A 21,346-nucleotide genomic window follows, 5' to 3' on the forward strand; every position below is an offset into this window, starting at 1 on the left:
GTGTGTTTTTTCATTGGTTTATTTTATGAGGAAATGTCTGTTTGTTTGGGGGGTAGTTTGTTTGTTTGTCTTGCTCAGCTTTATAAAGTGTTGCTAACCAAGAACAGAATTACTGGGAGCATAATAAATAAGACATAGTGGGGAGAAGAAAACACAGCTTTGTTGGGGAAGGTGATGCATCTGAAGCCTGAGAGACTTGGGTGCAACAGCAAGCACATGGGCAGTTCTGGGAATTCAGAATTTTACTCATTATTGCTGATACTGAAGCTTAAAGTGAAGGTTCTTGCCATGCCAAATCATTGAGCACTGAGAGAGTCACTTAAGATGTTGAAAACCATAGATTGCTAGGTAAGTGGTATGTTAGGGTGGGGTTTTCAGATATATTTATCTGCAATCCATGTGTTCATGTGAAAAAGGCCAAAAGTGGGCATTTTAAATAACCTCCTTTGTATTATTTTTAATAAACTTGTACAGGAAGATGTATTTAATTCATGATCACTGGTTTCCAAATCATGGTCAATATTATTTAAGTCTTATAAAGTACTTTTAGGAAGACCTTCAAAAGTAACTGTGATCAGGTAGTTTAATGACTCTACATGAGCCTGCAGCTTTATTAAGAAGGTTTTATTTCACCTTTGCACTAAAAATTTTAATATGTTTCTAAAATCCAGGCAAAAGAAATGCTAGCTATGTGTTTAGTCTCTGCTTCTCTGGATTTCCAAATACTAACAGAGTCTGGATAGTTCTGGTGTTTGTGTGCCAGTGTGACTCAGGCTGCAGTGGAATGCTGGAGCACGAGAGGGCAGCGTTCTCCCATGGAATGCTGTGGTTCCAGGGAAAACTCCAGCACTGCAGGTCCTGCTGCCTGCTCTCGCTCTGTGGGGCTCTTCCATCTCTGCTCAAACTCACTTCTTGGGCCCTTCTGCCCAAGCTCTTGGACAGTTATTCTCTTTCCATTATTTACCAAGCAGAAATAAGCTCTGAAAGTTAAGTTAAACATGTGTGAATGTTTAAAGGATTTTGGTGCCTCATGCTAGTCTTATCTGTTGGCAGCAGAAGCAGAATCACAGAATTGTTAGGGTTGGAAGGGATCTCTGGAGATCATCCAGTCCTGCCCAGGCAGGGTGACTCAGAGCAGGTGGCACAGGAATGTGTCCAGGTGGGTTTGGGATGTCTCCAGAGGGAGACTCCACCCCTTCCCTGGGCAGCTGCTCCAGGGCTCTCCACCCTCAATGTCAAGAAGTTGTTCTTCGTGTTAAAGTGGAATTTCTTATGTTTTAGTTCATGGCCATTGCTCCTTGTCCCATCACTAGGAACTCTTGAAGGGAGCCTGGCACCATGCTCTTGGCACCCCTTTGAGATTTTTGTATGCATTGATGAGATCTCCTCAGTCTTCTCTTCTCCAGACTAACCAGGCCCAGCTCCTGCAGTCTCTCCTTGCAAGGGAGATGCTCCAGACCCCTCATCATCTTTGTGGCATCCACTGCACTTTCTCCAGTAGCTCCTTGTCTTTCTTGCCTGTACATTGGAAAATGTCAGCAAAAGCTACTGAGGGCAAGGCCAAGAAGGGAAATGGGTTTGGAGACACCCTCCAATATGAGGGGTGTGAGATAAACTGTAACCTGCTCTGTGTCCTGCAAACTGTAACCTGCTCTGTGTCCTGCAAACTGTAACCTGCTCTGTGTCCTGCAGAGGAAGCTGGTAGAGAAATGCTGGAGGAAGGGACTTGGAGCCAGTTTAGTAATGTGTATATATGAGTAGCTGTTATTCACTCATGTGTGTATAATGTAAATGTCATAGGGAGAGAATAGAGAAAAAACACTGGGCATGGGGAAGGAACACTGGAATTGGAATATATGGATGGCAGTAGGAAAGTAAAACTCAAAATTGCTGCATTGAAAAAGGTCTTACCTGTTCTCACATCAGTGTTCTTCAGAAATGTATTTTTATATAAATAGCTACAGCCAATGGTGCTACACATCCTTAAAAAGGATTTTTCCTTTTTAAGAAAAGAAAGCACCAATGAGTGATCTTTCACTACATATCAACAAGTTTAAGATGAATTATTTAAGAGAATAAAAAAAGGGGAAAAAAGCAGAATCACAAGTATTATTTGGAGAGATTAATTTTTGGCCAATTACTGATTTATGTTCCCCAGTTCAGTGAGAGTGGTGGAAATTACTAAAACCTCTTATGGATTGGCAAGCTTACCAGAAACAGTAACAAGAATCTGCTTGTATTTCTTGGCCTAATTATTTGTGAGCAGTTTTCCTGAGGCTACACTGTAGGCAGAGTATAATGAGGGAAAGGGTATTGCCCAAGTCACTGCTATAAATTGTTTGCAGCTGATGAGCTTGTCAAGAAATTCCCCGTCTGCCAAAAATACTGCCTTTGGGAAAAAAAAATCCCAAATTGGAATTTAAATTCCAAATTACCAAAATTTGGATGGACAGGAAGAGGTGCAATTTTTTTTTGGAAGCAGTGAGAGTTTTCCACACCAGAAATATCCTGGTGTGTTGAAACAAAAAGGGACTCCCAGGTTTTGGGTTTTGAAACAGCCTGTTTGCCACTGAAACAGAGCTTCTGGAAACAAACCAGGAAAAACTGAGCAGATATTTGTGTGAGAAATCTGTATTTTCTGGTAGAATTGCTATATATTGCTGTCGTTGACAAATGTTGTTTGTTGGGCATGTTAAATTATTTTTTCCCATAAAGACATTTGTGAAATTCCAAGCAGCTGCACATGTACCTGTTTGCCCTACTAAACAAGTAGGTTAATGAGCAGTATGCAGTGAAGCTGTAGTAGGTAAAATGCATTGTTACAACTAATTTTAACTATAAAACAGTTTGAAAAAGTGTCTTGACAAAGGAAATCTACTAAAATTTATTCTTCTATTAGAGTTTGAGAGAGATTTTTAAATATGTTTTATTAAAGAAGCAGATGTGGAAATACAAACTCATTAGAAATGTAGTTACATGTCAAAAATTGTTAGATTTGACAGCCCAAAGTTTGAAATTTAGTTCCCATTGATGAATGAAATATAGAAAAAAGAATGAAGGAGCTTTTCTAGTTTTTTGTAGTGTTTGCTTGCATTTATTACTAATGCTTTGTAAAGAACCTGTTTGAAATACTTGATTAGTAAATTGTTTTCGGAATTGTCAGTGTGCTTATATAAATAGATGGGGAGGATATAATAATTCAAAGCATAGATTTTCAGTATAAAACATCTTCATCTTCACTATATCTACATATGAAAATTTCTAGGTTGGTCTCAAAGAAATACCCTATCAATCAGTAAGGGAATAGTACTGCAAGGTGCAAGTGCACACAGAAACCTGTAAATTCGAATCCAGTTTTACTGTGCACCAGCTTTCCCATATGGAAAAGTGAGATTGCATAATATATTCTACATGACTTCTCAGAACTGAGGTTTGTCAGTCATTTCCTATCCTGTCTTCTGTCCCGTTTTTGTTTAACAGTAAAAAAAAGGCAAAAATATTACTGCTCATCCCCTTGACATTTGTTTCAGAACAAAGGGAAAGGGATTTCACAATTTCTGACTGAGGGCCCATGGATATACTGCTTTTTGGATTCCAGTTTCCCTTTTCAAGTTTTTTTTTTTTTCTTAAATGAATATCTGAGTGTTGTGTTTGTGTAGAATTGCTTTCCCTTCTGTGAAAAGAGAAACTGAGGTAGTAACATGCATGGAGATACTGCACTGTGATATGGTATTTATGTTGGAACTTCCACAGGCCCTGTAGCTTTTGGCAAGAAAAAGTGTCATCTTTATCTTGAATAAACTGCAGTTACAATTCAAGCATGTGTCACTCAAACATCTGTGGATTCTTCACATGGGTGAAGATGTTGTAGGACATGTCTTAAGGATTTTCATTTTCTAAATTGATTTTATTGTTCTTGTTAGGTCATCCTTGGCAAGTATACCTGGCTTTCTTATGAAGATGTGTACATTAAAGCTGTTAATTTTGGAAATGGCTTAGCAGTCTTGGGTCAGCAGCCAAAGACTAACATTGCTATCTTCTGTGAGACCAGAGCTGAGTGGATGATTGCAGCCCAGGCCTGCTTTATGTGCAACTACCAGCGTGAGTACCTGTCTTCCCTGAAGGTTTTATGGCTTTCAGCCTCACAATCTGAAAATGAAACTCTTTCTTGCTTTGCTTTATGTACTAAGAAAACTTTATTTAGGTTTTATATAGAGCAATAAAGTTTTCAAATTAAAAAATGCTGCATAATGTGGGAACTGTGCACTTTGTAGCCTTTTGCTTTGGTGACTAGGGAAACCTCTGTCTGTTGGCAGATGGGAAGAATGGTTTTGGTAAGTATAGTTTGCTCAATGAATTTGTGAGAGGTTTATTTTCTTTTCATCTCAAATCAGTACAGATTCCCAAGTTTCTGAAAACAAACAAACAAAAATCACACATGAATTCATTGACTCAGTTTCAGGAGTTGACGTCAAACCTTCATCTGTGCCTGCAAGTTTTGTTTTATCTGGATATTTTGTCAGTTCTTCAATTTTGATTTTGGTTGGGCCTTTTTTTCTTGGTCAGGAATGTACTGAATGCTGGTTTCAGTGTGCTATAGCTGTTCAAATGTCTGTTTCATCATCACTCCTTAATGTCCTTTACCTAACTAAGCCCAGCCTGGCTCTGTTCTGTAATGCTCTCAGGGGGACACATCTTGTCCCTCAGAGCATGCCAGAAACTGCTGTTCCTCACAGGCTTTGGCCTTTCCCTCCTGTGCTACATTTACCCTTTCAATAAGATGTGGTTGTGAAATCTTCATCCTTGGAGAGCCATAAAGCCCAGACTGGCCATGGCTCTGAGCACTCTGCTGCAGTGGATGGTGTGTGATCTTTGCAGGTGCCTTCCCACCCACCTAAATTGGTGATGGTTTTGGTTGCTTCCTCAGTAAGTAAATGCTACTGGCCTTCCAACCAGAGCAGAGAACAGCACTGACTCTTCTCACATAAGATGCCTGTGCTGCTTTTAAACTACATGTCTCTGTGCCAGTTCCCTTTTAACACTTTTGGGATCTGTCAGATTCCTAGTGGCCGTCCTGGGAATAAAATGCAAGGGCTTGAATAATTTTTTTCCTTTGGAGTTGAAGCACATTTACAAATCCTGGGGAGATTTGTAATTTGAGGGGGGGAAATCTGAGCTAGGGGCTGGATGTTGTGAGCAGAATGGTGTGTGTTTTTGGGTTTGCTGGATTAGAGGTTAAATCCCCTTGCTGCGACGTGCCTCGGCACACACTCTGACGTGGTGTGCAGCAGCTAAGCTGTGTCATCTTCTGTGAACTTGGCTGACTTGTGCTGGCAGATGAGGAGAGAGCTGTGCAGTGTTCACAGGCAGCTTGCAGGACAAATTGGGAGATTCAGATGATGTTGAAACAGTAATAGTGGCAAGACATTGCTAAATGGCTTATGTTAGCATTTTTCAGTGTGTAGGGTTGGTACCAGCCAGCTGCTGTGGGGGTGTTGGGGCATGGTTTCCAAATGTGAGATGTGTTCAGTCTGATGGAGTGGGCCCAGAGCTGGTGTCAACAGAACAGGTTCATCTGCTTTGTACGTAGTGTTGGAGAGAATGCATTTTGCACTACAGAATTAAAATGAGGAAAATGATGTTTGTTATGGATTACTTGCACAAACAAGTTATTTTATAGTTAGAAATACTTGCTTGATTTTAAATGTGTCTTTTTCTGAAGTTCTCTAAGTCTTATATTTGCAGGAGGTGGAGTGGGATTGCTATATCAGAGACAGAAGAAGTAGTACTAGCATGAAAACAGATTTTCTTCCTGAGTACCTCTTCATGTGTGTGAACAGCTCTTCACTAGAGTAGGCAGATAAAACACAAAAGTGCATAGCCAAATGGTGGAATAGGAGAGGTTTCATTTTTCAATCATGCTTGAGCAGAAGTGGTTTTGTCAGAAGTAATTTTGGCTGAAGTTTTTAAAGGTGCATTTTGCTTTTTATTCTTGACGTATGATGGGTGCTGAAGTACTTGGTTTAACATTCCAGTTACCTTGAAATAAATTGTAAAAAGTCTGTTTGTTTCTTTAGGGTAAAATTTTGTCTTTTTCCACAAGCTGGCAAATTGAGTGTTGTTAGGGATTTTCTTTTTTCAAGCCTTTGGTCAGATAACAAAGATACACTTGCACTGTTGCCTGTATAAAGGTGAATACAAAATAATCCCTTCTCAGTACATTTTCAAGAGAATGAGGAGAGAGAAAGCTATCAAAACTTTCAGATTTGCCCGAAAAAGTTTTAGGTGCCAGTGTGCAGAAGGGAGAATTTCAGATTTGAGTCATTGCTCAGTTTGCTCTGTCCATGACATCAGTGCACCATCATATAAGTGGTCTCTCTTTCCCGTTGGCTCTGTCCTATGGCTCTGAGTGTCTTAATGTACTTATTTGCAGATGAGTAATTAAATACCCCGTGGTTGTTCCCCAGATGCTGCTCTGCCTTCTGGGCGCTGTTGTCAGCTCAGTTCTGCTCCTTGGCTCGGGGCAGCTGAATTTCTGCTACATGTTTACATAGCAGGGGTCACTGCAGTAAGGAGAGAGAGCTCGTGGGAACGAGGAGAGGCACTCTTCTGGACTTTGCTCCCACCAAATTAAAGAAAACACAGTGCATGTGCATTTGCCCTGCAACAGTTCTGAACTATGATGGGCTGTTTTAACAAGAAAAAAATAAGTAGAGGTCAACTATTTACTTTTCTGTGGAAGACTGCTTTTGAGTTGTTTTGGGTTAGTAACTCCTTGGATTTGAAATATTAAAACAAAAACCTTAGAATACAACAGAACTTTATTTCATTTTTAATCTTTGCTGCAGTGATTACAGTCCTAATGTACAGTGGGCTGTCTTATTTTCATAGTTACGTTCTTTAAATATTTAGCTATATACAGACCAAAAAGCAGAAGATATTCAGATACCTGATGTGACAAAACTCCCATCAAGAATACTATAATTATGGACTGTAATGATTGACCTCAGAGCTTTTATGAGATGTCCTTGTTTAGTGTTGTGCTTGGAAAATAGATTTTTTTTTTTTCTGCAATACTTCTCTTCAATTTTTAGCTGCCTTTTTCTTCCTTGGTCTCTTTTGGTCTCTTGTCATTCAATTCCATTGAAAATTCCAGGAAATTTCATATTATCACCTTTAAAATAACATTTAATCATTTTGTAACCTGCTCACTAATGAGCTGACCTTACAAACAGGAAACAATTTTTCTTATAGTCAATTTTGTAAATATTTTCTTTCTTGCTATTCGGTATGATTATCATGATGTCAATTCAAGGTCTAATGACTGTGATGAGTAAACCTTTATTACATTATTTTAAATAGATGGCAGAACAAGCTAGTCACAGATTTGTTTCTGTGTGAGAATTCTCTGCTGATGACACATATTGCCATGCTGTAATAATTTGTTATTAGCAGTCAATTGTAAAAGGTTAGTAACAGAGGATGTGAATTCTGGAAAGAGGAGTCACATGGATGAAAGCTGTTTCTTTCCTGTGTGCAAGAGGAATATAACACAGTGATTATTAAACTGAGAAGGTTTGCCTATTTTTCAAATGGTAAAAGCAGTGACAGTATGAGAGTAGATTCAGAGAATTTCATAAGGTGATGTGGTTTTGGGACCTCTAATTAGACCTTGGAAAAGAATAAACAGTCGCATAGAGAATGGTTGTTCATTATTCCTTCTGGGAGTAACTGAAGATCACACTGTATTTAAATCCAGATGTTAAGAGGCTTTTTAAATGTAAAACTGTCCCATCTTTGAGTTGACAAATATTTTTACTGTGTTGCCTAAGTTGGAGTAGATTAATCTCAGTTCTTTTTTGTAAACTACACTTGAAAAGGTAACCCAGGGACTGACCATTTGCCCTGTTTTGTGTTTCAGTTGTTACTCTGTACGCCACGCTGGGAGGCCCAGCCATAGTTCATGGGCTCAATGAAACAGAGGTGACCACCATCATTACTAGTAAAGAGCTGATGCAAACAAAATTGAAGGTGAGAAAGCTGTTCCTTGGCTATCTCTTTGCAGTGTGTCTGTTCACTATTGTTAAATGGTCTGGTTCCATTGTACAGAGCAATGATTTATTGCCTTTCCATAAGGCAGACACTTTTGGAAGAAGATTTATGTATCTCTGTTCATGTACAGAAAGTGGTAGTTTGCTTTTAGTGGGTTTTAGGCAGCTCAGTGACTGGAGAATGAGCAATTTGCAGTATTGCAGAGCTGGAGTGGTGCCTGGAAAAACACCTTTACAAGAAACTGCCGTGGTTTCTGGGTGGATTTAGTGCCTATAAATGTAACAATGGGAAGAGCAGAAAAATGTATCAAGAGCTAACTGTGATCATGCTCCTGGCTTATTATCAGATGTTTTCCCAGCAGAGAATGGTTTTTACATCTAAAGATGGGTGTTTAAAGAGTTAGAGCTGTTTTTCCATGCAGGGGGAGAAAAAGCTCACTAAACATTAGCACAGTCAAAGAACTTTTTTGACTTACTGACCCTGGTGGAATACCCAATTGGAACAACTAATCTGCATGAGTTTCATCACTGTGTGTTTTGGGGAAACTGGACCTTTCAGTTAAGGAAATTTTTTTAATGAGAAACTGTGCTGCTGTGGAAATTTGAATGATAATTTCCCAAACTTTAAAAAGAAGTTACTACAATGACAGTATCTATGCCATGCACATTTATTTCAGCTTGCAGTGAGAGAATGTATTTGCTCTGCTATAGGTGACAATCTCTTCTTCCATGAGAACACTGATTAATGTCTTTGAACTCCTGTTTTTCTTGAAATGCTTAGCTAGTAATTTGCAATATTTTTGCTAGCTGTTGCTTATTTTAAATAGCATAATAACCAAGGAGCAGCCTAAGAATTATTGTGAGCTCAGTATCACCAATTTTTCTGTGTTCTATGGGAAGGGAAAGTCAATGTCTACAAATCACTGCAGTCTTATTTGTGGGGTTCTCATGAAATAAAATACAAATCAGCAAATGTTTGGAGAAGTTTTTGGACTTAAAATTGGAAAGCTTTGAGCTTTGGAGCTATTTGAGCTTGGCAGGTTTATCCTTTAAAATTCTGAGATGTTTTATATTAATGCTTTTTAAAGAGTATACAGCAGATAGCATGGAGGCTTTTGGGTTTTTTTTTTGGTTTTTTTTTACTTTCTGACATAAAATAATTTTTAATTTCTGAACCTATTTTTCATTTTCACAGGAAATTGTTTCTCAAGTTCCACTCCTGCGACACATAATTACAGTGGATGGCAAACCCACAACGTGGTCAGAGTTCCCCAAGGGGGTCATTGTTCACACCATGGCATCTGTGCAAGCCATGGGGGCCAAGGCAGACACTGGTAGGTTCTTCCTCTGCAGACCATCTCTTTTGGTGCCCTAGTTTGACCCTGTTGAGTAAACTTGAAGAAACTGCAGATTTCAAAATTCTGCAGATTTAATCTTTTCTTATGTCCTTTTCCTTTAAATAAAATCCGTGTGGGTTTTTGTTTTGGTTTTTTTCTTTTTGTTTTTTGTTTTATTTTCATTGTGGGTGGTTGGATTTTGGAGTGTAAGTTTGCTTTTTGTTTTTCAACAGAGTAAAAACTTGACTCCACAATCAAGTGTCACAGGTTGAAGGGCGGTTTTTAGGATAAGCAATTAATTCAGGATAGAAACTTAAAAAGCATTCTTATGATCAGACACATTTAAACCAGGTTATTCAGGGCACAGAAGGAAAATCATTGTGTATTTTATAACAAAGGAAATCAGTAATTTATTGCCATTAAGTTTTGTAAAATTCACAGATAGCAAAATGTAAAATAGTCATTTGAATCTGATAGAACTTGGTCACTTATTACATTTCTGAAAGCATAATTCTGTGTAAATTCATTGAAATCTATTTCTGGTCTATGTAATATTTTTAGAACTCTAATTCAGAATTTTAGTACTTATTTTAATTGTAATCTTAAGAAATTTTTATTCTTGGCTCTGAAGGGCTGCCCATCCTGATATTTTAAGGAATTTCAATATATTAAGTAATTGCTTTCTTTTGTTCTTATCCTTTGTGTTTTCAGAATCTCTTAACTACTGCAGGCTCAGGAATGTTGGATTGTATTTTAGGAGTGGGGGGTGGTCAGTCCATCTGATTTTGACATTCAGGGGAATGGCAGATTTGCTCCAAACATCATGACCTCTCAATTTCTTTGGAAGATGCATTTCCCTATTTGATATACCAGTTTCATGTACTACCAAAGCAGTTTAATACAACGCCAGCAGAAAAATCTTGGCTGTAATTCATTAGCTCCGTGAAATTTTTTAATCTATGTGCTATGTAAAAAGGCATTTAATTTTTAAATATCACATACTCTGCACTACAATAAAGAAACATTATCTTTGTCAAGTTAACCATTCATAAACTGTGAAACACTATCATGAATTGTTTATGGTCAAGCATGTCCAATTAATATTAAGTAGATGAGCTATTGCTTATATTTCTTTTCCTCTGTGTTGTTCATTGTGCAGGATAGGCAGGATTCAGTGAGTGGAAAATTATTAAATGTTGCTTTCTTGCTTCTCATTCAGTGTGTGCACTGTGCCTCATGCACTGTGTGGGATGCAGTATCCTCTGAGTAAGCACAGTAGTTTTTGTATTTTTTTGCTCTCAGCACAAGTATTTAAAAAGCACTTTAATCCAATTAAAGCTGTTGAACTTCTTTTAAATATTTATGGAGATGGGACCTCAGCAGTGCTTTGCTGCAGGTGTTGCAAATGAGGCAGTGTGTTGTTCCCTGCCAGGGAGCACGTGAGGCACAGGGGGTGGAAGCAGGGCAGTGAACCTTCCCAGGCAGGGATGCTCAGTGGTGCTTTGGACAAGACAAAGCTCTGCCTGTTTTTCTCTCCACTGCAGGAGCAGGGGAAAAATAATAGGAAAACTGTTGTGGTGGATAAGGTCAATCAGTCAAAGTATTGCTCAGCTAGTGCAGAGTTCCAGCTCTTTGTGGAGGCACTTAAGCTTGACCACAATCTTTTTTAAGCAAAAGCAAAATGTAATAGCATGAGACCTGTGGTGCTGTATTGCAGCACTGCTGAAATGTGTCAGTGTGTCAGATCTCCCAGCCTGAGAGGCTCTCCACACATCCTATTTTTTAACAACTTGCAGGAAACAAGCAGCCGTCCAGGCCTGTGCCCTCGGATATCGCAGTGATCATGTACACAAGTGGATCCACAGGAATTCCCAAAGGAGTTATGATCTCCCATTGCAACATAATTGCTGGGATAACTGGAATGGCTGAGAGGATCCCAAATCTGGGGTGGGTACCAACTGTTACTGACCAGCAAGTAAAGAAGTCATGTAGTTGCATTTAATTTTAGATTAATTACTGTGTAAAATATGAACTGTTTTATATTGCTGTGGCTGTACTGTGCACTGGCACCTGAGCATCTTCCAGCACTGCACTAAGTGACATGATACTACTTCATGTGCTCTTTGTTCTCTCCTCTTTGGTATGTGGGCAAGGCCAGGACACAAAAACCTGTGAGGCCACTTGCACTAGAGTGGTTGAAGGCCTCCCTAAGCAGTGCTTGCCTTGGTTAATGTTTAAATCCTGTGGCTTCTTTCTGTGTTGAGCCGTTTTTAATCTCATCCACTCATCCATGAGTTGCCTTTGCAACCATAACACATGGTTAATTGTCTTGGGATGAGTAACCAGAGTAACCATCACCCTTTTTTCATGCCTAAACCTACAGTGTGTAGTATGCAACTTTTGAAACAAAACCCACGTGATTTGAAATATGCTCTCAAGATCAAAGGCATTTTCTACTTTCTCATTTCTGCAGTAAACTTTGCATGAATTTGGCTTAATGATGCATCTGAGGACTCTGGAGATGCAGCATAAAGCTATATTTTAAAATAAATTCTTTTCAGGGAAAAGGATATTTATATTGGGTACCTGCCCCTTGCCCATGTTCTGGAGCTGAGTGCTGAGCTTGTGTGTCTGTCTCACGGGTGCCGCATCGGTTACTCTTCCCCTCAGACACTGGCTGACCAGGTATGTTGTAAGTCCTTACAGAAAAGTAAAAAGGAAATTTAAAAAAAAATTACTTATATCTTTGTAATATTTCTTTAAAAACAGTAAAAAAAGTGTTTCTGCTGTTAAAGATCTTGAATGTGTCTGCTAGTAAACTTGTTCTTCACTTTAGTCTTCTAAAATAAAGAAAGGAAGCAAAGGGGATGTTACTACACTTAAGCCAACCCTAATGGCAGCAGTTCCGGTAAGTAACTGAAGGATGAATGATTTTTTCAAACCTTTTTTAAAATATAATTTATAATTCAATTTTTAGCAACAAAATCAATACCATTACCACTTAAATAGAAAAGGTAGCATCTTTGATGTTAAGCTGCCTTAAAATAATTTTGGTATTTGTTTGTATGTTGAAGATAAACAATCATGATATCAAACTCTTTCCAAGTTAAGATAGCTAGAGAGATCCAATTCCCATTTTAATTAGTAATTTCTAGTTTGTTGCAGTGAAAGAGTGGAATAGAGTTGGCAGCTGGGGTTAACTGCTGCTCCTGCCCAGATTTTACTTTCCTCCTTTCCATGAACATCTTGCTGTCTTTTAGCAAGGGAAGAGGAGGGAACCTGGGAGTGGAGTTGTCACCTGAAGCTCAATTGAATTTCTAGATTGTGTTTTCTTTTTGCTGGATTTCTGTTTCTTTGAGATAAAGTTCATCTTTTTATATAACTAGGAAATTATGGATCGAATTTACAAAAATGTCATGAATAAAGTGAATGAAATGACCAGTTTCCAGAGGAATCTATTTATATTGGCCTACAACTACAAAATGGAACAGATTTCCAAAGGTTACACTACCCCACTCTGTGACAGGTAATGTTAACTTCCTGTGTAATGGCACTAAAAAAGTCAAAGTCTTACCACGGGAGCAGTATTTGGTTTTCTTGTGTTTTTCTTCATTTTATGAACAAATCTGTACTTGAGTGTAAATTGAAACAACAAATCAGGAGTTTGTGTGATGGATTTTAATACTGATACAATTACTGATACAATTTGAGTGTTCTTTAACTTGAAACTGATAGAAAATTTACATTTATTTATTGATTTATACCATTTTTGGGTAAGATGAGAAGTTTATTCCTACAGAAAACCGTAGACTACACATTTTTGCAGAAGGGAGCAATGGTATATATATTCAAATTGGAAAGAACCCACAGGACCATTGAGTCTAACTCTGGGTTTCCATGAGAGTAAAAGATAATGTATTTGCAAAATTTATACAATTTAAAGTATTTTTAGGAGAAAATCATGCAGCTATACTGCCTCATTAAATCTGTGTTCACAAACATTTAACCCATCTTCAAACCAGAACATGGAAACCATCTTAGAAATCTGTGCCTGTATTTCTGAAAACTTCAGTGTGCTCCTTCAAGGCTTTCCTTGGAAGTCATAAAAGTGTATTTGAAGACAGTGGAAACTCAGTTCACATCCAAGACTAGGTTCTCTATTGCTTTGTTTTGAAGCTCCAAGATGCCCTTTTCCCTTTCAGCCTTATCTTCCGCAAGGTGCGGATGCTGCTGGGCGGGAAGATCCGCGTGCTGCTGTGCGGCGGCGCCCCGCTCTCGGCGGCCACGCAGCGCTTCATGAACATCTGCTTCTGCTGCCCTGTGGGGCAGGGCTACGGCCTCACTGAGTCTGCTGGGGCTGGCACCATCACTGAAGGTGAGTGGCAGTGTTGTCCTCAGGGCTGGCACCGTCACTGAAGGTGGGTGGCACCACAGGCCCTTGGGCACCGGCACCCGCGCTCAGCCCTGCCTGCCTGCTCCTTTGCTGGTACCACCAACGTCATCAGGGTATCCTACAATCAGGTGTTCCCAAAAATGCATCAGGGTATCCTGCATGTTCCCAAAAATGCATCAAACAGTGGCAGTGCTGATTTGGATGCATTGTGCTCAAGCAGGTGACCCACGTGTAAAATGAGTGGTAGAGCCGCCCATTCTAGCGTGAACGGGATCTTGGCGTTGTTGTACTTACCACATCAATTTAATAATAATTGTCAGATTTTGTTGAGTATATTGAGATGTCAGGAATTAAAATCTTCCTGCACCAGATTTTAATTTCATATAACAGAACCTAATGGTTTCAGTTGCCTTTTAGATACTGAGGGTATCTGTCAATACAGCCATCTACTCTCCTAGAGGGATAAGAATTTTATCTGTGTTCTCTTGATAAATCCATTGGGTTTTCTTGGAGGTTTGGTTCTGTGAATTCAAGTTTAGAAATAAATAGCAGTTAATTTTCACTGAGGATGCACGGCAATAAAAGTTTGGTTTTTTCTAGCCATCTTTGGTTTTTTGTTTTTCTGAACATGCACTCATTTAAATTCTAGTTTGGGACTACACTACTGGAAGAGTGGGAGCACCTTTGGTCTGTTGTGAAATCAAGTTAATGAACTGGGAAGAAGGTGAGAATTCCTGCTTATGATTTAATTGTAATGTGTTTGTAAGAACTGTGTTTTTCTATTGGGCTTTGCTCTGTAGCAGTAATTAAAGACTATTTCTTGGCTGTTTGCATTTTAAATGCTACTTTTGCCTATAAAAGTTTGCTCTTGGGGAGAAGAAATGTAAAATAAATTCCTCAGTATTTTCAAAACAGGGAAATATCCAGACAGAAGCTATCAATGCAAGTGGCATTTTGACTAGGTAGTATGCATGATACCTTCAATGTCCATTAAGAAATTATTTTAAAATAATCTTCATCATATTCTTAAAGTCATTAAAATTGGCATTTAGAATAGAGGCTTAATGGATACATTATAAAATACATATAATAAATTTTGAAATGCGTTTGGGTGTTTCCTTTCACTGCAGGCTTTTATGTACTGTAGAGTAGAAATACATAATACTCAAGTGTGTTGTGGACTAATGCAAAACCTTATGGATTTTTTATTCTCTAAACTATGAGGCAAAATTATTTGGTTTTATTTGAGCCTGTATGAGACTGATAAAGCACATTACTTACTACTGCCAGAAGGATGGCACAAATTTTTGCTTTGGAATATGTTTTCATTCTCATAAACTTAATAAAACTCCCCATCCTTCTAGGTGGATATTACAACACTGATAAACCATATCCTAGAGGTGAGATCCTTATTGGAGGGCAGAATGTGACTGTGGGCTACTACAAAAATGAAGCACGAACCAAACAAGATTTCACTGTTGATGAAAATGGGCAGAGGTGGCTCCATACTGGAGACATTGGGGAGTTTCATCATGATGGATGTCTAAAAATTATTGGTGAGTTAATAAATTCAAGTGACATGTGTATGTATAGATATTCATATACACACATATCTTTCAGGACTGTGAAATACAGTAATGAAAAAACCTCCATATCTTGTCATGCAATCTAAAGCCTTCCTGTATATCCCAAGGAAGTTCTGATATGTTGATTTAAACTTGTTTGTGTGCTTTAAAAGCTGAATCTTGGTTCACTTTGAAACAGCCTTAACATTGAGTCCCTAAGTTGGTGAGACTGGGTAGCAATTAGGGAGTTAAATGCAAGCTAACTGAGTAAGTAAGCTGCCTTATATTGAATCATTTTGTACTGTTGTGTTCAATAACCTCAAGTAATTTGGGTGTAATTTTTGTTCCTAGTGTTGTTTTTAAAGTAAAAGGTGAACAATTCTCTTTAAATATGGATTTAGCCTGAAATAAATAACATAATGCCACCAAGTGGTGCTTATCCTGCCTTATGGTTCTGGGCCAGACAGCACAAAATGTGTGCTCCTGGCTAACAGTGGCTTTTGCATAGTCCTATTTGTCTTCCATGCACATGATGGTGCTGTCATATAGGAAATGCTGTTCTGAAGGCAGAAAATGCATGGAATTGTAACATCCCTAATTTTGTTGGGACAGACAGACTGATAAAATGCATTCTAGAAACCTAACATTAAAGGTTTCTGGTACATTCACCAAACATGAATCAGTTTGGATATTTAAATAAGCATTTCAGAAACTGTAAAATCAACGTTTCAGAGTTTTCTATTCTGTAATTAACACTTAATTCCTTTCTTCCTCGATAGATCGCAAAAAGGATCTTGTAAAACTGCAGGCAGGAGAGTATGTTTCTCTTGGCAAAGTGGAAGCAGCTCTGAAGAATCTCCCACTGGTGGATAATATTTGTGCATATGCAAGCAGGTAAGAGCAGCTTATACTTTGTCACTGCTCTGTTCTTTGTCCTCTTGAAACAAATTTTATTGCTGCTCAATGTGTAGAATTTTTTTAATCAGCTAAAAAAAAGGCTTTTACTTATAATACAATGGAATAACTCTCTATCAAAACTAAAAGATCTGAAATCCATTTTTATTTTTCCTTTCTCATTTGTTGTCATCATTTATTGGGAAATACCAATGATGAGTCTTACATTTCCCCTTCCCCAATCTGAAAAGCAGCTGAGCTCTATTGCATTAATTACAGGCATCACTCAAGCACTTTGAGATTGTTACCTTTAGAAGCCCTAGGACACCTTGTTCCTTGCTGTGTTTAGTTGTCATCTGTCCTTCAGAGGAAGTACTGTGGTACTTCAGAGGAAGGTGGGAGAAAAAAACACCAATATCCCAGTAGTTGCCTTGTGAATTAAAGTTACTTTTCTTTATCCCTGCAGTACACCACCTTGAAGCTTGAGAAAAACCACAATCTAAACACTGTGCAAACACACAATAAATGACAATCAAATGTCATTTCTATTTGCTTTATATGTGTACTAATAAATGAGGTGATAAGGGCTCAAACATGTCTTAAGTTTCTATTTCTAGAGTTTCTTAGCTCTTACCCATATAAATATACTTCAGGTGGTCTTTGTTTCCTGTTGACATTTGACACTGATGTTTGGAAAGTTATTTTGGAGCTTCTGAATGATCAGAAATATTCTGACTCCCATTGTGTCCCAAAAAGCCCCACTTTACTTTGAAAGAAGCCAGGATAAGCATACCAGAGAATTGCTCAGTGGTAATAAATAAAACAGTTAACTTCTGGTTTGTTCACCTGGTTCTCTGTAATTTTGGGGGGGTTTGTGTGGTCATTCTGTATCTGCAGTTTTGACAGTTTTGGATCAGTAGGCTGGCATGCATTGGGCCAGCCAATGCTGAGGAAATTTCCATTCTTTTAAGCTTTATTTGTGGTTTGGACTCACTGTGTGAGTCTCACATCTGCTGGCTTTGACAGCCTGAAGCTGCAGCTGTTCCAAGCACCCTCTGTAATCTGTGGAGAAAGAGCTTCCTAAGTGTGATTTCTTCTCTTCTAGGATTGCAGTTCACTATTGGACTTGTGCTACCAAATTTTTGTGTTAATTTTGCCAGGCCAACATAACATTGGAAGCTAAAATACACTTGCCAACCAGACACTTGACTTTGCTAGACAATGTCTTGTCTATTAGTTAAAAACAGGAAAACCTTTGAGCAATTTTTAAAGGTAATTTACAAGCAAGAGTCCAGACCAAGGACAAACAAGACAAGACATTCCCGATTGGTTTTTCTGTTGCTGCTGTACTTTGTTAATACTGTTACATGTGTGATGTGGCCTGAGTAGCCACATGATAGAGTCCCTGAATGATTGTCCATATGCACATTTCATTGTGGCCATGGGCCCACCTCAGCCGTGTGAGCTCAGAGAGGTTTTGTAACAGTGCCTGTGACCTTTCTTGGATCCTGTCTCTCCTTATACTTTGTCTGGGTGATCTTGTATGCAGGAGGAGTCCTTTATTTGTAGCTGTTCTGTCTCCCACATGCAAAAGGACAAGGAGGGCAGACTTGTACAAATGGGTTTAATATCTGATTTGACCTTCGATTTTAGGGTGCAAAGCTCCTCTGACCATGGCAGTAGGGAATCAAAATTGTTTGTGTGATATTGCTACTTCAAAAGCTGTATTGACTTCAGACAAAATAAGTGAGATAAGGAATAAAAATATTTGCTGAAAGGAATGGTGATTAGAGCTCTGTCAGGGGAGACTCCTACTGCTTTATCAACACTTCACCCATCCAAGACACACAAAGTGGGTTTCAAGCATCAGGTCAGGAAAAGAAGTAGCTCGGTTACCTGAGGAATGAGCAAACATGGCAAAGAATCTGAGGAGGTCCTCAGTAATCTGAAGGAGATAAGGACCAGGCTTTACAGAATAGAAACAGTGGTATCTATGTGTAGTGCCATGAAATATGTTTCTGACCACAGGTCTGAGAGCCATACGTGCATAGAACCATAAGCACAGCAAGGGAATGAGGCTGTCCTAGTGTAGGACTGATATTTTGGCAAAATCTTTCATTGTAAAATAGATGACTAAGGAGGTCTTGAGGACCAAAGTCTGAAAATTTCCACTGAAAATCACTTCCAAGACAAAGGTACCAAATACAAAGGATCAGCATAAGGAGCAGCAACAGGGCAGTGACTGCTCGAGAGGGAAGATGTGCCTTCAGGATGCCTCTCAAGACAAAACAGTGCTTTAGCATTTGAACTGCAACAAGTGAAGATTGAACTTTGTGGCACAGAATGAAAACTACATGTACCAGGACCTGAGAGCTGCAAGGTGTTCTTTCCAAGAAAAAAACAATTGGATGAACCTGGTTGTCCAAAACAAGTACACTTCTACTGAAGGGGCTGAATTTTAGATGAACTGGAAGTTTGATGCTTACCCAGCCAACTGATTACTTCTGTGTGCTGTTTATCCCTGGAGACACTGGTGATACTGCAGGACATGATCTTGAGCATGTTAAAAGACTAGAGGAAGCAGGAATGGAAGTGTCCCAGGTGCCTTCACACACAGTGCATACACAGCATGGAGGCAAAGTTACACGGGTTCAGTGCAGAGTACAGCATGAGTGTGCAGAGGGAAAATGGGGCAGGGGCAAAGGCAGAAGGTGAGATGCAAGCAGTAGTGATTGTGAGGCTAATCTGAAATCATCCTTTAATACATTTTCAGGAAGAGAAAAGTGAGAATGGTTTTGAGCTGGCAGGCAAAGCTTGTGATGATGCTGCCAGGGAAGTCTGTGTTTATAATGGACTCTGGTGCAGTCTTCTCAACTCCTGTCAGATGCCCATTATGATTTCTGCTAGTAAAAAAGGAGAAAATTGCAATGTGCATTAACCAAAAGCATATTTAGAGGTAGTATTTTAAAATTATCTTGAAAACCTAAAAGGATATAGCACAGTAATCTGCATGCTAGGGCTGAGTTTCCATATTTTGTGTTAATGATCTGTCTGGTGAGAGTTGAAAAGATTTAATAATTCTGTAGATAGTTAAGATGAGAGGGAACCAAAGCCACAGTGGAGGATAGGATAAGAATTCAGAGCAAGCTTGGCTAGATGGAGATTTGCTTGAAAATAGCAGTAAGTTGAAAGAGAGGAGTTGCAGATTATACTTACAGCTAAATAAAGTGCAGAAGTTAAGGGTGAGAACTACCAGCTGGTAGCAATTCTGTAGGAGCTGACATGAGTCCACAAGTGCCATGCTGTTATAAGAAGGTAAAAGGCATAATCAGATGTATTGCCTACAAAATGCACAATGATCTCTTTGCTCTAACCAGTATTAAGGGGTCTGAGTTCCACACATAGCCCATCTGAAGAGATGGACTTCATGAAAAGAGTCCAGGAAAAAAAATTACAATGTCTGGGCAGAGACCTGTGATGGTGTGAATTGGGAGGAAAGGGCACTGCTGATATGTCTAAATAAACCTAAGAAAGGAAGCAAGACTAAAAAGGTGACAAGGAAAATCTGTGAATGAAAGGAAATTCTGTGGAAAAGAGAGGGACAAGTGACAATTGTGAGGTCAATTTCAAAGAGGAAGAGACAGGAGTTGCCATCAGCAGCAGCCTGTCTATGCTATGAGTGAAGAAGTGTTGGCATTAGGGCTTGCTGATGTTTAGCAAGATGTAGACAAACATCTGTTAGATGTATCTGACCCTGCTTCAGGGCAGGTGAATTGATTAGGAGCTCTTCTGCGATCACTTTCAACTCTGGCTCTGTGATCTGCTTTGTTACAGTGTGTCAAGTTGCTGTCTGAGGTTCTGTGCACGTTTTACCTAAACTTTACACCATCAGAAAAGCTTTGAATACCTATTTCAGAGTGAATTGTGCTTCAGGGCCCAAAGACTTTGAGATCACATCTTTCTATGTTCTGGCTTGTCAGGAGCAAAGAGTGCCAACAGTAGAGTGAGTGTATGGACAATCACTGGAAAGAGAAAGAGAAGTCACTTCCCTTACAGAAGCAGGCATCCTTTGAGATGTGTTGTGCATATGCTCATTCCACAACCTGCTGTCCAACCCCTCTTCACTGCAGTCCTCTACTCCTCTACAGTAACTGGACTCTGCAGTTGAGAGGAATCTGAGGTAGGGAGGCCTCACACCAGGCTCCGTTCCGGGCTGCCAAACATGAGCAGAGGCATCGTGTGGGTGCTGCTTCCCAAAGCTTTGGGCATGAGACACAGTGGAATATGCATATGGACAGCACACCTTGAAGCAATCCAGTTGCTGTAAGGTAAGTAGCTTCTCTTTCTACTTACTTTTAAGCAGGCAGAGGTAATTTGTGTGCTATTTCAGGAGGATTATCAGGTGAACAAAAGCCAGCTGTTAAGAGCAATATCTCTGTATGAAGTGTAAAGCCCCGAACTTGAAATGTTATTTTTTGAAGAGTTGTTTACTTTGCCAAATTCATACTAAAGTACATTGTGCTTCTCAGTTTCCATTCTTATGTCATTGGATTTGTTGTGCCAAATCAAAAGGAGCTCGCAGAACTAGCCCGAAAGAAAGGATTTAAAGGAACCTGGGAAGAGATCTGCAACAGTCCTGAGATGGAAAAAGAGGTTCTGAAGGTGCTAGCTGAGGCTGCTGTGGCAGGTGAGTGCCTGGGTAGATGGTATCAATCCTGTGGACTGCAATGTCTGTGAAATAGGTATGCATAGGCCCTAAAATATTCCCTTGGTTGTGTATATTCATTTCTTATGAAGTAAGATTTTCATACAAAAACCCCCAACAACAAAACATTAATTGGGCCAGTCCTTTTGTTACATGCAGCTTCTTTTACTGTCGCCCATAGCTGAGGAAAGAATATAAAACCAGTGAAGCTTTACAAGTCCAGTTCTCTGTATATGTGTGTATGTGTGTTCTTTAAGATGTTCTGTAGTATTTTGTTGGCCTTGCTGCTGGTCCAAAACCAGTGTGGGCCAGCTATAGATCCATAATCATTAAATATGCATTAGGTATGAGACAGTCTTGCATGCTACATACCAGTGCAGAATTGAAATAAAGCCATGGTG

General features: G+C 39.2%; 1 protein-coding gene across 7 annotated transcripts in view; it reads left to right on the top strand.

The window, feature by feature from the left end:
- Positions 1-21,346, top strand: part of ACSL3 (acyl-CoA synthetase long chain family member 3) — a 50,483-nt gene that overhangs the window by 22,683 nt on the left and 6,454 nt on the right. For 6 of the 7 annotated variants that reach the window (XM_077183848.1, XM_077183847.1, XM_054639588.2 and 3 more), the window contains 12 exons: positions 3,924-4,101; positions 7,922-8,031; positions 9,247-9,385; positions 11,185-11,335; positions 11,950-12,073; positions 12,225-12,296; positions 12,775-12,914; positions 13,591-13,763; positions 14,431-14,505; positions 15,146-15,337; positions 16,126-16,240; positions 20,770-20,927. In XM_077183848.1, the coding sequence (XP_077039963.1) occupies positions 3,924-4,101; positions 7,922-8,031; positions 9,247-9,385; positions 11,185-11,335; positions 11,950-12,073; positions 12,225-12,296; positions 12,775-12,914; positions 13,591-13,763; positions 14,431-14,505; positions 15,146-15,337; positions 16,126-16,240; positions 20,770-20,927 (1,627 nt within the window). Of the gene's footprint in view, positions 1-3,923; positions 4,102-7,921; positions 8,032-9,246; positions 9,386-11,184; positions 11,336-11,949; positions 12,074-12,224; positions 12,297-12,774; positions 12,915-13,590; positions 13,764-14,430; positions 14,506-15,145; positions 15,338-16,125; positions 16,241-20,388; positions 20,569-20,769; positions 20,928-21,346 lie in introns of those variants that run through there. The other variant, XR_013183608.1, reaches the window with a different exon arrangement.

This window comes from Agelaius phoeniceus, chromosome 10 (genome assembly GCF_051311805.1).
Source record: "Agelaius phoeniceus isolate bAgePho1 chromosome 10, bAgePho1.hap1, whole genome shotgun sequence".
Lineage (NCBI taxonomy): Eukaryota > Metazoa > Chordata > Aves > Passeriformes > Icteridae > Agelaius > Agelaius phoeniceus.